Source organism: Schistosoma haematobium, chromosome 4, assembly GCF_000699445.3.
Source record: "Schistosoma haematobium chromosome 4, whole genome shotgun sequence".
Classification (NCBI taxonomy): Eukaryota; Metazoa; Platyhelminthes; class Trematoda; order Strigeidida; family Schistosomatidae; genus Schistosoma; species Schistosoma haematobium.
In genome coordinates, this window is record NC_067199.1 from 39,789,021 (window position 1) to 39,801,246 (window position 12,226).

General features: G+C 35.3%; 1 protein-coding gene across 1 annotated transcript in view; it reads left to right on the plus strand.

The window, feature by feature from the left end:
* The first annotated feature begins 684 nt into the window (after positions 1–684).
* MS3_00008053 (uncharacterized protein) overlaps positions 685–12,226 on the plus strand; it is a 29,794-nt gene continuing 18,252 nt past the window's right edge. Inside the window, exons 1-4 of the mRNA XM_051216391.1 lie at positions 685–817; positions 2,100–2,390; positions 2,437–2,519; positions 9,485–9,723. Coding sequence (XP_051066983.1) covers positions 2,212–2,390; positions 2,437–2,519; positions 9,485–9,723 — 501 coding nt within the window. The 5' untranslated portion in view covers positions 685–817; positions 2,100–2,211. The remainder of the gene's footprint in view (positions 818–2,099; positions 2,391–2,436; positions 2,520–9,484; positions 9,724–12,226) is intronic.

The following is a 12,226-nucleotide window of genomic DNA, read 5'->3' on the forward strand; positions in this document are numbered from 1 at the left end:
GACATTCAGAGGAACGTAACTAAGAAAGAGAAGAGAGCGAATCGAAATAACGTGGAGTGGAGAAGGAATGTGAGCCAACTTCATTTAATAAAGCCTTGATCAATATTTATAGCCGAAAAAATAAGTTACAGACATGTGATGAGTAGGATAGGAAAGGAACATACAAACGCTTACATAAATTGTCAGTAAGGCCACACTTAGAGTACTGTATCCAAGCGGCTAGTCCATGTCAAATTAAGATACCAACTCACTTGAGCGTGTTCAGCATGTGAAAAAAATTTGTAGAGGTCATTTCCAAAATCCCATACTACGAGCGCTTAAGACGCCTAAACCTTTTGATCTTGTCGTATCGAATAACGCAAAGTGACCCTTTACTGGCATTCCGTATCTTCGACTACGATTTGGATGATAATATGTCTAATCTTTTTGTCTCCCTCCATCGCTGATAATCTTGGGGGTCATAGCAAGGAGGTTCAAAAACCGAGATCTAATAAACTCAAAGTGGGGTTCCGTTTTTCTCATCGAGTGGTCAACACCCTACTCGAACTAGTACTATCAGCCCCATTACTAAACATTTTTAAGGAGAAGCTGGACTTTCACTGAAGAAAAAACGGTAGGGATTAACACAAGTCCACCCATCTGCTGCCTTTATAACTGATGACAATGGATATTGCATATTGAAACCGAATGTAGCGGTCATTCAAGGTACTCGTTGACCTTGAGTTTCTGCAATTGTTGTTGAGATCTCAGGTCTAGTAATAATATTGTTTTATTTGAATTGAAGATTTCTTATTTTAGTCATATTTTGACAAAACCTGTAAGTCATTTGGTGTCGAAATTAGTTGTTAGTGACACAAATACTATTTTAAGGAATATAATTTCACTACTTATATAGATATTTAGTGGATGGTTTTTTAGTCATCATGATAGTCATTTTCCTTGAGAATGTTATTATGCTGTACTAGTATTTCACAGTTTTGATGATTCCTCAACACCTTCAGAGCAATGGCTTTCCTCGATCGAGAAAATAACATCGATCGTATTAACTAATACTGTGATTGATAGGATTCTTTACATCTGTTTATTAATTAGACCTTTTCAACAAGAAGACACGGTTTTGCTCTATTTGTGTGACTTGGTTCATTACACCGTCAGAAATATATCCGCATTCACTCACATCAAACTTCCAAGTATGGTTTTGTATTTCGGCTTAAACGGCAAGATTGTCGGAAACAAATGTACTGATTAATATTCTTCAAGGACTACCGCTTCGTCCAAATATATGTAGTAATATAATAGACATGTTCACAGAAGTGACTTTCATCCGGCTTTTCATTAACATCAACGCGAAAATTTCTTTTGACAGAAAGTATAATAATAATAGTCATGTTCCAGCAAAGTGCTATATTTTGAACGTTTTGCACATCGATGGGATAGTGTTTGGATTGTTTTGTCCTCTCCAAATCTAAAATAATACTTCGGGATATATTTATTAGTCAGTCAACTGATAGAGAATTAGTCTCTTGTTCGCAGCGATCACTGAACTTATCTTCGAAGTTTCGACAGTCCTGAAAGACCAGTGACAAACAATATTTCAAGATAAATAAAACAACTTCATCTATATGCAAATGTTGTTGCGAAGCTAGAAGGCGATTCAATTAGCTCACTACGAATTCAGTTGTGGTCATGAGCTTCCGTTCACTCATTATTTTAACAGATCGAAGACGAAGAGGCACTAAACATAAGTTGTCGAAAAAAGACACGTTTTCTGTTATTGCATGAGGGCAAAATCATGTTTTCTTTTGTCAGTAGCTATTTTGCAATACGGTAAATTTCCAACCCAATGTTTCCACGTCGTTTGATACCTACCTATCAGCATGTGGATGTTGAGTTAGAACTCATCCCTAACAACCAGTTACGAGAGCAAATTGTGTCATCAATCCGCAGGTGTTGCTCAAATTCTAGTACATAAACCTCCATATTTGGTCAAAATGTTGCATTTTTTTAAAAAGTATAAATCTATTCACATTTTTTGAGCAGATTAATTTCACTAACACATTCAACATTAGTGATAAGTTCCCCCTTATTTCTCTTTATAGATCCTTCCTGTTGTTCTGGGATTATTTTGCATTTTTTCAACTGTATACAACTGATCATAATTATTCTTGGATAACAGTCAAGTTAACCTCTTAATTTGGAAAGTACGACTTAATGGACGATCTTCAAAACGCTGTTTTCCTTATGGCGACAAAATTGTCTGTACATAACTCAAAGCCACTATGTAATGCAGAAGTTGTCACTGTTCGTTGTCGTCATGTTGTGAAGCACATTCCTAGACGGTATGTTATGGCATATATCTTATCATTAGCACAAAAGCAATGCTTGAATCTGTAAGTTATTTTTTATTTAGTTTTTCTTACTAGTATTGACTTTTAGTGAGAAAGAAAGTTTTTCATTTTTGAGCTATGTTCCAGAAGTGTGGACAAGCCTAGTTGATGTTATTAGATCTATGAATTCCGGTAAGTTATAAAACATTTGTTTACTTTTAAATGGCCTTTTAAGTGTTAATTAATTTGGAAATTTTCACGGATTAAATAATCACTGATAGGTATACTTAAATATCAAACCTTGCTTTATTCTTATCAGGCAATAAAATTTCTAACATCGATTTCTTATTACAACAAAACCCTGTTTGAAATGTTAATTTTCCTAACGATGACTGTAAAGCATGCTATTCTTAAGTTAATTTGTTCACATTTGTATTCGGAGTTTTATCATCCCACAATTTTCACTTCTATATGTTTCTTTCATTTTTATATCTATTTAAATTCTGCACATTAATAAACAGATGTTACTTACTTACTCACTTACTTACGCCTGCTACTCCTAATGGAGCATAGGCCGCAGACCAGCATTCTCCAACCCACTCTGTCCTCAGCCTTCTTTTCTAGTTCCATCCAATTCTTGTTCATTTTTCTCATGTCTATTTCCATTTCCCGGCGTAATGTGTTCTTTGGTCTTCCTCTTCTCCACCTTTGACCTTGAGGATTCCATGTGAGGGCTTGTCTTGTGACGCAGTTAGGTGCTTTCCTCAATGTGTGTCCTATCCACTTCCAGCGCTTCTTCCTGATTTCTTCCTCCGCTGGGATCTGGTTTGTTCTCTCCCACAGTACGTTGTTGCTAATAGTGTCCGGCCAATGGATCTGAAGTATTTTGCGTAGACAGCTGTTAATAAACACCTGTATTTTCTGGATGATGGCTTTTGTAGTTCTCCAGGTTTCTGCCCCATATAGTAGAACTGTCTTGACATTTGTATTGAAAATCCTGACCTTGGTGTTGGTTGACAGTTGCTTTGAGTTCCAGATGTTCCTCAGTTGTAAATATGCTGCTCTTGCTTTGCCGATCCGCGCATTCACATCTGCATCAGATCCACCATGTTCATCAATGATGCTGCCCAAATATGTAAAGGTTTTTACATCTTCCAAATCTTCTCCGTCAATTGTGATTGGATTGGTGCATTCTGTGTTGTATCGGAGAATCCTGCTTTTCCCTTTGTGTATATTGAGACCTACTGCTGCTGAGGCTGCTGCCACACTGTTCGTCTTCTCCTGCATCTGTTGTTGCGTTTGGGATAGAAGGGCCAGATCGTCTGCGAAGTCTAGATCATCCAACAGCATCTTAGATGTCCATTGTATCCCGCGCTTACCTTCAGACGTTGACGTCTTCATGATCCAGTCGATCACCAGGAGGAAGAGAAAGGGTGAGAGTAAGCAACCTTGCCTGACACCGGTCTTTACTTCGAACGATTTTGTCAACTGTCCTCCATGCACGATTTTGCAGTTTAATTCATCATACGAATTCCGTATGATAGTGACTATCTTCTGAGGCACGCCGTAGTGTCGGAGAAGTTTCCATAGTGTTGTTCTGTCCACGCTATCAAATGCCTTTTCGTAGTCAATGAAGTTGATGTAGAGTGATGAATTCCATTCAATTAATTGTTCCACAATGATCCGTAGAGTTGCGATTTGGTCTGTACATGATCAATCCTTACGAAATCCAGCCTGTTGGTCACGAAGTTGGGCGTCTACGTAGTCCTTCATCCTGTTTAACAATACCCTGTTGAAGACTTTTCCCGATATTGAGAGAAGAGTGATGCCCCTGTAGTTATCACACTTGCTGAGATCGCCTTTCTTCGTTATTTTGATCAGAAGTCCTTATTTCCAGTCTTTTGGTACTTGTTCCTCATCCCAAATCTTATTGAAGAGAATGTGGAGTATCCTTGCAGTTGCCGTTACGTCTGCTTTTAGTGCCTCTGCTGGAATGTTGTCTGGTCCTGCTGCCTTGCCACTCTTGATTTATCTGATGGCTATGCTTATCTCTTCAATTGTTGGTGGGCCAACATCGATTGGGAGGTCCGTGGGTGCTGTTTCGATGTTGGGTGGGTTCAGTGGGGCTTGTCGATTCAAGAGTTCTTTGAAGTGTTCTACCCACCTGTTTTGCTGTTCTCCAATGTTGGTGATTACCTTGCCTTCCTTGCTTCTCACTGGTAGTTCTGGTTTACGGTAATTTCCAGCGAGTTTCTTTGCCTTGTCATACAATTGTCTCATGTTTCCTTCTCTTGCAGCCTTTTCCGCCGTCGTTGCTAAATCTTCCACATATTTACGTTTGTCGGTTCTGATGCTCCTCTTCACTTGTTCGTTTACTTCTGTGTATTCAGCTTGTGCCTTGACTTTTTCTGCTCTTGTTCGGCTGGTATTGATCGCTGCCTTCTTGTTCCTTCTTTCTTGAATCTTATCCAGTGTATCAACAGTGATCCATTCCTTGTGGTGGTGCTTCTTGTGACCTAGGACCTCATGACATGTTGAAGTGATTGCCTCTTTGATCCCCTTCCAATTGCTCTCCACAGTAGTTCCTTCTCCATTGAGTAGATCATGAAAGGCTTGTAACTTATTGCTGAGGACTATCTAGAGTTTGTTGAGTTTGTCAGTATCCTGAAGAAAGGCCGTATTGAACTTTTGTGATGTTGTCCGCCTCGTTGTGCAGTGCTTCTTGAGTTTCAATTTCATCTTGGCGACCAGCAAGTGATGATCTGATGCTATATCAGCTCCTCTCTTAGTTCTCACGTCCTCTATAGTCCTCCTGAACCTTTTGTTGATGCAAATATGGTCGATTTGGTTTTGTGTAGTGTGATCCGGAATAAACAGATGTTACTCTTTACTTATCACCAACTACTTGGAAGACACCATTCTCATTGTATAGCCCTGAAGTTTTAAGTTAACTCTCCGAAAAGGGTTTAAACATGGAGACTGACAAAAAATCTGAAAATAAAATAACCACTTTTTCACATCTTAATTTTTAAAAATTGTTGCCAGAACAATTTCCAAATAAATCAAACTTTACTATCAATTAAACACTGATGTCAATAGATTGAGTACTTGCCTTTTATATCTTTAATCCTAAAGCTTCTGTAGTAAATTAGATGTGATTATTAGTGTGTCAAAAGAAATTGTCATTATAATACTTTTACGGATTAGATTCATCTTTCCCACAGACTTGGAACTAGATTATCATCTTTTATTTAGTTACTACACCATATTTATCCTCACACATAAAGACAAACACTACTTTCAAAAGTGATGTTGATTATAATATTCTTTTTGTATTGTCTAGATAAGCAAAATGTACATTTCTTTTACTTTTTAAATTTGTTGTAATAATGAAATAGAAAGAAAAAATGAAAAAAGGCAATTTGTTTGAACTCGATAACTAGGCATGCATTTATCATTTGTGGACAATGAAAAAAATGGATGGAATATATTGGTCATTTGTTCTCTGAAGAAGTGGCTTACACTGGGTCGTAAAACGTCAAAAAATCTGATTTTCTCATTAGGATATTACAAATATACGCTTGTTTTTATTAATTTTGACCATATTCACTTGTTCGTAAAAGTCAACAGCGCTATACATTAATGAATTTTCGTCCTCCCTATTTCATGTCTAAATCAAAGTGTTTCTACTGTGCTTTGTCCTTAAAAAAATACTTTGTTCACATGAAGTGAACCACCAACTGTCACAAATATATCTTATTGGTGTTGGATTATATTTTTAGCCTGGTGTTTAACAGAAGATACTTGTTTCAATCTTAGGGTTCCTATTTTAAAATACTCTTGACCGATAGATCTGTTGTTTTCACCGTCCTGAATTCGCTTAAGTTTATTTCTGAAATTGTTTACTGTTAAACGAACATTTTCACAGGTAAGTGCTCGTACTCGGTACTCGGTGTTAATTGTCCAATTCCGACCATTCTTTAATAAAACTAAATCTAGCTTTTATGCATAGATTTTTTTATTCTAGGAGGTCATTATGTATTGATGACTATGTTTCGATCATCATTTCGCACATCTTCATATGTAGTTATATCTACGATGAAATAAAATCATCTTAAGTTTGTTTATTATTTATCTATTCCTATTAAATCAATAAAAATAATAAGACAACCACTTTTCAAAGGTGTTCTTTTCTAATCTTTCTCGTTTCTATTCACTCATCATTAAAAAAGTAATCAAACTTTAACGGTAGTGATTTATACATGTTCATTCAATCAGGGTAATATTGAAAATTTAATCCAGTGCAGCTTATAAAGCCAAGTTTCTAATGTTCGATCACATCAATAAGAATAATAATTGGAAAGAGGTATAATAGGAATCACACTGGAAGAAAGTAGGGAATGACCCATTCGAAATTCTCACAGACATCGATGCTATTACTTCTGGAAATCTGTGTAATTAATGAAGAGGAACTTCGCTGAAGGTGTGGTGAGCACAGAAAGCTCCTGAATTCGTTTTTGTCGTTTTCTTGCTAAAAAAATAACGTAAATCTTTCAGACATTTCTGTGAGTTTTGCCTGTTTGGCATTAGTATCACGAATTGTTGCAATTGATATTTATCAGGCTTATCTGTAATTTGTTTAGTAAGGTTCAAGATATTACATTTTAATTCCTACGAAACAATATTAACAAACTTCTTTAATACCTAAAGTCTTCTTTTCACATTCGGACTTACAATCGCGTTTGTGTATGTTGTTTGTGAAATTCCTGATACTTTAGTTATACTTAGAGGTGAAGTAAGGCACAAAGTTAAGTTACTAAATGCAGTTACTACCTGTTATTTTGTCTTGAGTGATTGTCACACTTGACTTCAAATATTAAGAGCTCTGGCTCAATCCTGACTTTTTTTAACTAAGTGGCAATGTTTATATTATATCTTATTGGGTATGACTTATGGCCGGTTTGTGGATAAGGTTTATTCAATCCGTTTTTCAAGAAACCGTTACGTGGTCATCACCAAAAACGTTTTTCTATCACTTGCCTTTTCATTATTTTGTGCTGCTGATCAATCAGTGGGTTTTGTGAACACAGTAAGATGAAAAATATCTCAGGGTCAATAAATTAGCTAAATCTTAGTGATTGACTACTTCATTTCTTGTTCCGATCCCTTTTTGTATCTATTAATTGAAATCTTGATATCAATAGTCCAGACTTTGTATTATTCTTTCTGTCGGTCTGTACACTACTGTTTTTCTTAGCTTAGTAATGTACAGCAGCACAATTTCGACTAAGCTGGACCAATAAGCTACCCAATGAGAAACTAGTCCGAAATCTTCATCGTCTACTGAAGTTGATGGGGTCGATTAAAGTCACCAGTCATCATCGTCCGACAGGTGGCGTTTATGGCACACAACACAAACCTGATCGAGTTTTCTGAAATTCTATTCAATAATTTTAATATAAGATATTTAGGTCGCTTCTAAAATTAATAATTAACTTAAATATTTATTTAGAAATTAACGAATACTTTCTGACTGTCCTCCAGTAATAATATCAATACTAATAATAATAAAGTTTGTTCCAGGTTAGATAATTCGGTTTTCGTGCTAATTAAGTAGCGGTTGTCGATAGAACCCATAACGTATGACTTATCATTTTAAAGGTAGTTATCCAAATCTTCGATTTAAACATGTATTGATGCATCCCAATTGGAATATACATCTAGAAATAATTGTATCTTGTGACGAGTTGGCTTTTGAAATGTCCTTTTGTATTCCGTGCCTCTAAGTGTCAACAATAAGAATATACAAACCCTTACGAATCTTAGTATCATCGTTCATAGTTAGTGGCCTAGTCTACAATGTTACAAATTGTTGGTTATCGAGTTTAGCAAACCAATTCTCTTTGGTTATTGAGATGGACTGTTTATACAGGTATCTCACTCATCATGCCCTTATATAATATGACGACAATAAATGATCGATTAGGTTCTACAAAGTAAATAATGTGTCATGTGAACAGGTTTCGAATTATTCGAAGTGTTAAGAGATAGTTTTTATTTTTGAGGAGATGAAAGGACTCGAATCTCGACTGTTATACAGAAGGTTGGGACCCTGCCCCAACTGCTACTTCATTAATCAAGGGTCAAGTGACATCCACTAACCACCACATCAATGTATATATGACTGTAATTTTTTACGTAAACTTATTCCTTTTATTCCGTCACCAAAATTTTATTACTGTCAAAATTGTTTAGCTTGATGAAGTCGCTGACAAGATCTAGAGTTCTTTGATCTTCTTGAGCAACAGTATGAGCATTTCCAGGATACACTTTTCTCCCTGCAAATGCAAAATATTTCTTCAGTACTGGTGTGCGTCGATCCCTAACCCAGTGATATGGAGTAAATTAGTTGAGTGTATTGACTGTTTCACTATCATTGGAAGTCTCAGTCCTGGTGGGTTGGTACTTGATGAAGTCTCGACACGGAGTCAGAAATCGCGGTTAGTGTTTGCTAACTTGCGTTATTGATGACGTGGCTAGAAGCGGCCAAACCAAAGCATGGCATCAGTCCTCTAAGCCACTGACTATTGGCCTGAGCTATTTTTGTATATGCAGATAACTTGGTCCGAGTCCTCATAGTAACCACAGTCAGTGGTTGGAGACTTTAAGTGACATGGGTCAGAGTCGGTCATAGTGACACAGATGGATTTACTCTATCTTTCACTCGATCTTGAATTCTAATATTCCTTCATACCTACCTTTTCATTCCGTCTTTTGGAACCATATTTTCAATATTTAGTCTTTCTCATTATCATTGTTATCACATTATTTCAACTCCTTCATCATTTTAATTTCATCTCGTCGTGTTGTCGTAGTACGGGAACTTGGGGTAAATTACGTTTTTGTTCATCTCTATGTTGATGATTACTGACTGACTTTATCAGTCCTCATGTGCACATAAATTTTATTTGGTTAGCTTATCCTCCTTGTCAACAACTTTGAGTGCATATTTAGTGTTTCGTATTATATCAATATTCTCAATGTTTTTTACGTAGTATTACAATTAATTATCTCTGTTTATTCTCTTTTTTTCTTCATTTATTACTCGGTGTCTTTCACCTTTCGTCTCACCCGAACCAACTAATAATTACAATTAGATAATTATGATTTTGGCTATATACAAACAGTCGCTTTAGAATCATTGAAGAAAGCTATTAAGCTATGTCATGATACAACAGACAAAACATTATGTCAATATTATTATTCACGTGCTTCACTGAATCCATTAAATTTATTATTGGATACACATTCAATTGTGAACAGACGTAGACGTCAAGAAGATCGTTGGTTTGCTGTTGCGGATTTACTGTCTTATGTTCCCTCGTATAAAAGCCATGTAAGCATACTAATAAATGAGTACTTTTTAAAATCGCCAATTGTTGTCATTACTGTTATGAATTCAACTTTTTATATACCTACTAAGTATGCCCGTGCATTAAAATCACTCAATTATAGTCGACATTAACGAGGAGTTGGGTTTTCTCCAACAAGATCAGTGACCTTTACTTGATTCGAATAATCAACAACTACTTGATATCCTGACTCCTACTAGTTCATGCGGTTCCTTCTATCCCCGATGATGAGTCTGGACAGAAACGCAAACAGTTGATTTACTCTCTATAACTGTATTGTTCCATGACTCAAAAATTCACATCATATTATTGACTAATTAAAAGATCATGCCACAAATAAGAAATTATGGTTTGTATATATTTAAGTTATTTATGATACAAATTTGAGTAATAGGTGAATAATCAATTAATGGTAGAATATATATCAACAGTTAGTAAGTTAACTAAAAGCTTACAATTAGAAATATTGGTAATTATTTTCTGCAGAATAATTCTAAAAGTTCTAACTTGCTCAACTATTCTCTCATATTAAACAATTACATTCTAGTAAGTAGCTAATTATATACAATTGTGCTACTGTTTTCAGTTTCTGGACTAAGCAAACTATATTTCAGCACAGTAAAACTTAATGTACTTGACTTTCAGCTACAATTTTGTATCTGAGCGCCAGTGATGGTACTTGGATTCACAAAGTGCAAAGTAAGTAGGATGTAGTAGTGAGTTATTAACCTGTGATTTAGTTATTGTGAATGTCAGGTGTTTTAGTCATTCTAGATATTATTTCACATATGGGTTACAGTGTAGATGCATTGACTTTTCAATCACTGATTTCGATTTAGTTATTTGAAGTTCAATCGATTCCTAAATGAATATATCACAGAGAACAACCAAATCACAGTTATGTATATAAATGTGTAATAAATTGCAAGTATTTATTTTTTTTAAAATTCACATTTAGTTTACTGTATCACGGAAACATACTTCATGATCTATAGTCGTCCATTAAAGAATGTTTTATAAGTTTCCACTATTGATAATTCTCAAGTGTAGACGGAACAGCTATAAAAAAATAATTCCAAAGCTCAATGAAAGCGATCCTATCAAAATTCTCGATTGATCTCGATTTCAATCTTAATATAGATAATTGGGAGCTAGTTATAAAACCAAGCGAATTTTGTCTGACCAATTTGTTGAAAATAAAAAAAATACAAAAAAATTTATTGCATGTCCATATCTTTCTTATGATCTATCAGCTGATCGATAACTAAATAAGTGGCTCAGTTGGTTTCATTCCCTTCAGTTATAAGACATAGTAAATGGTAACTTGTTGTTTAATGTGTGAAAGTAATTTCTGTCACAATCGGTTGGAAACTGGAGATTATTGAATAATTCTTTAGTTCTGAGTCGTGACTCTTTAATAGTGCCTACTCATGGGCCCTTACAAACAATCGGGTACAGAGCCTTTAGGCCTTATGGCGGGCAGCATACTTCAGACTGTGAAACTAGCTGATAAGAGTTCGAATTTTACAGGGAACGTCAATTTCCCACAAGAATGCAGGTGCGCCCTGCTGACAAGTGCAAATTAAGATGAAATTTAGGTCCAGGATTTCATGTTGACTACCTCCAATCACCCAACATACATTCAGATCATTGAGCTGGAATATAATAGTTTACAGTTTTTCGTGGTATGACACGACCATTATTCAATAGTTTCAGCATGGTTGATTCCATGATCTGCAGTTTTATGCTCTTTAGAGATGCATAGATTTCCTAGATGTTTATTCTCTATGTTAAACGATTTATTAATCCACTTAAATGTAGTTTCATTTGATGTGGCTTCATTTAATCATTCAGGGAAGTATTTTTACACATGAACCCATTTACGACTTATATGTAAACAACTTGGTAAGTATGATCTCGTAAACACTTATCTTCCGATTGAAATTGTAGAAAAAATGCGAACTATTTTGTTAGTAGGGTAACCATTGTTTTGATTGTTAAAAATTTTGTCTAAGGAAATATTTTCGAAAGATCCTTCAATAATTAGGGATAATCCAGCTAAAAAATATGTGTAAAGTAAACGTTTATTGATTTTGATAGGATTTCTTAATTAGATATCTGGTTGAAAGTGTTGTGAAATAAGATAACGTAACATGTTGATAGATGGGTAGATAGACAGATAGGTGCAATAATATAAAATCTTATTCAGTTAGCTGAGGTAGTACTTTTGGAATTCCTAATGATATTCCTACTGAGATTCAAACTCATTATTCATAGTTTCAGATATTAGACTTTGGTCTACCAGACTAAAGTTACAATAATCAAAATTTGTTACGTGGATATGATATATTATTGGCTTCTTGAAGATCAGAAATTTCCATTTGTTTATTTTCATATTGAATTGATCAACCTCTATTAACTAGTTACAAGTACGATAAGAATCGCTCTCTCTGTATCCTTTTGTTAAGCTGTCAAAACGTTATCGTT